We start from the raw sequence: 1,848 nt of genomic DNA, 5'->3' as shown, positions 1-1,848 counted from the left end.
CTTCTCTCATCTTCGACATAGAAAAGCCTTTACCCCCTCATCATCGAAACACTTATCAACCAAAAGGGTAAAAATAAAATTCAAATGCAAAAAAAAAGAATAGTGTAATATATATATATATATATATATATATATATATATATATATATATATATATATATATATATATATATATATATATATATATATATATATATATATATATATATATATATAAAAGAGTTAGAAACTCGGGTTGCCTCGCTTCTTTATGAGGTCACTAGCTTGACCATGAGGAAAAATTCTTCAAGGGGGAGGCATTGGATCCAAAGGATCAAACATGATACATTCGATGACACCAACTTCTTCCTTGAAAAATTAATGCTTTAAACGATGACCATTGACCATAAACTTGTTACCATCCGCATCTAACTCAAAAGAACCATTAGGAGTAGTCTTAGATATCACAAAAGGACCTGACCACTTGGACTTGAATTTACCCGGAATTAAACGAAGCCTTGAGTTGAAAAGAAAAACCTTGTCTCAACCTTAAAGCTCTTGTTTTGAATATGTTGGTCATGCCACTTTTTGGTCGTCTCCTTATACAATCTGGACTCTCATAAGCATCATCTCTAAGCTCTTCAAGTTCATTGAGCTTAAGAAATCTCTTCTCACCGGCCAACGATAAATCCATATTGAGTTCTTTGATGGCCCACCAAGCCTTGTATTCTAACTCAACCGGCAAGTGACAAGCCTTTCCATAGACCAACCTATAGGGGGTTATGTCGATTAAAGTCTTGTACGCCGTCCTAAGAGCCCATAGTGTGTCATCAAGCTTGAGAGACCTATCTTTCCTTGATTTGTTCACCATCCTTTCAAATAGATTCTTCATTTCACGATTCAAGACCTCCACTTGTCCTTGAGTTTGAGGGTGGTAAGGTAATCCAACCTTGTGATGAACGCCATACCTCTTGAGAAGAGCTTCAAATTGCTTTTTGGCGAAATGGGAGCCTCCATCACTAATTAGCATTCTTGGAACCCCAAACGTAGGAAAAATGATCTTCTTAAGAAGCTTAAGAACAACCTTGTGATCATTGGTAGGTGAGGGTATGGCTTCAATCCATTTTGTCACATAATCAGCCGCTACCAATATATATAGATTTACACGAGAAGAAACGAAAGGCCCCATAAAGTCCACCCCCCAAACGTCAAAGGGCTCAACTTCCAAGATATTTTGTTGAGGCATTTCATCACACTTGGTTATGCCACCACTCCTTTGGCACCTATCACATTGTGAAACGAACTTGTGGGCATCCTTATGCATCGTTGGCCACCACAATAGAGATTGAAATTTTTTTGCCACCGTCTTATTAACACCCCCATGTCCTCCGCATGATAGTGAGTGGCAATGCTCAAGAACTCCTTCGATTTCATGATCCAGAACACATTTTCGAAAAGGGCCATCTCCACATTACTTGAACAAGTATGGGTCGTTCCAAAAGTACCTCCTCACTTCCTTAAAAAACCTCTTCTTTTGTTGAGAAGATAACTCCGGGGAAATGACTCCACAAGCAAGATAATTGGCAATGTCCGCATACCAAGGGTTACATGTTGAAGCCATAGCCATGAGGGTTTCAAATCATATCTCATCATTCTTCGGTACATCACTTTTGTTCTCAAAATGTAGCCTAGACAAATGATCCGCAACGTAGTTCTCCGCTCCCTTTTTGTCCCTCATTTCCATGTGAAAATCTTGAAGAGAGAGAACCCAACGGATTAAGCGAGGCTTTGCTTCCTTATTAGTCATGAGATATCGCACCGCAATATGATCCCTGTACACAATCAACTTAGAGCAAATAAGATAGGACC

At 38.7% G+C, this 1,848-nt stretch overlaps 1 protein-coding gene across 1 annotated transcript; it reads right to left on the bottom strand.

The window, feature by feature from the left end:
• Positions 1-475: 475 nt before the first annotated feature.
• Positions 476-1,303, bottom strand: LOC110711284 (uncharacterized protein K02A2.6-like). Its single transcript, XM_021889664.1, has one exon. It carries the CDS (start codon positions 1,301-1,303, stop codon positions 476-478), a length of 828 nt encoding a protein of 275 aa, XP_021745356.1.
• Between the last annotated feature and the right edge of the window lie 545 nt (positions 1,304-1,848).

This window comes from Chenopodium quinoa, unplaced genomic scaffold (assembly GCF_001683475.1).
Source record: "Chenopodium quinoa cultivar QQ74 unplaced genomic scaffold, ASM168347v1, whole genome shotgun sequence".
In the NCBI taxonomy this organism is placed as follows: domain Eukaryota; kingdom Viridiplantae; phylum Streptophyta; class Magnoliopsida; order Caryophyllales; family Amaranthaceae; genus Chenopodium; species Chenopodium quinoa.
This window is presented reverse-complemented; position numbering and strand designations above follow the sequence as displayed.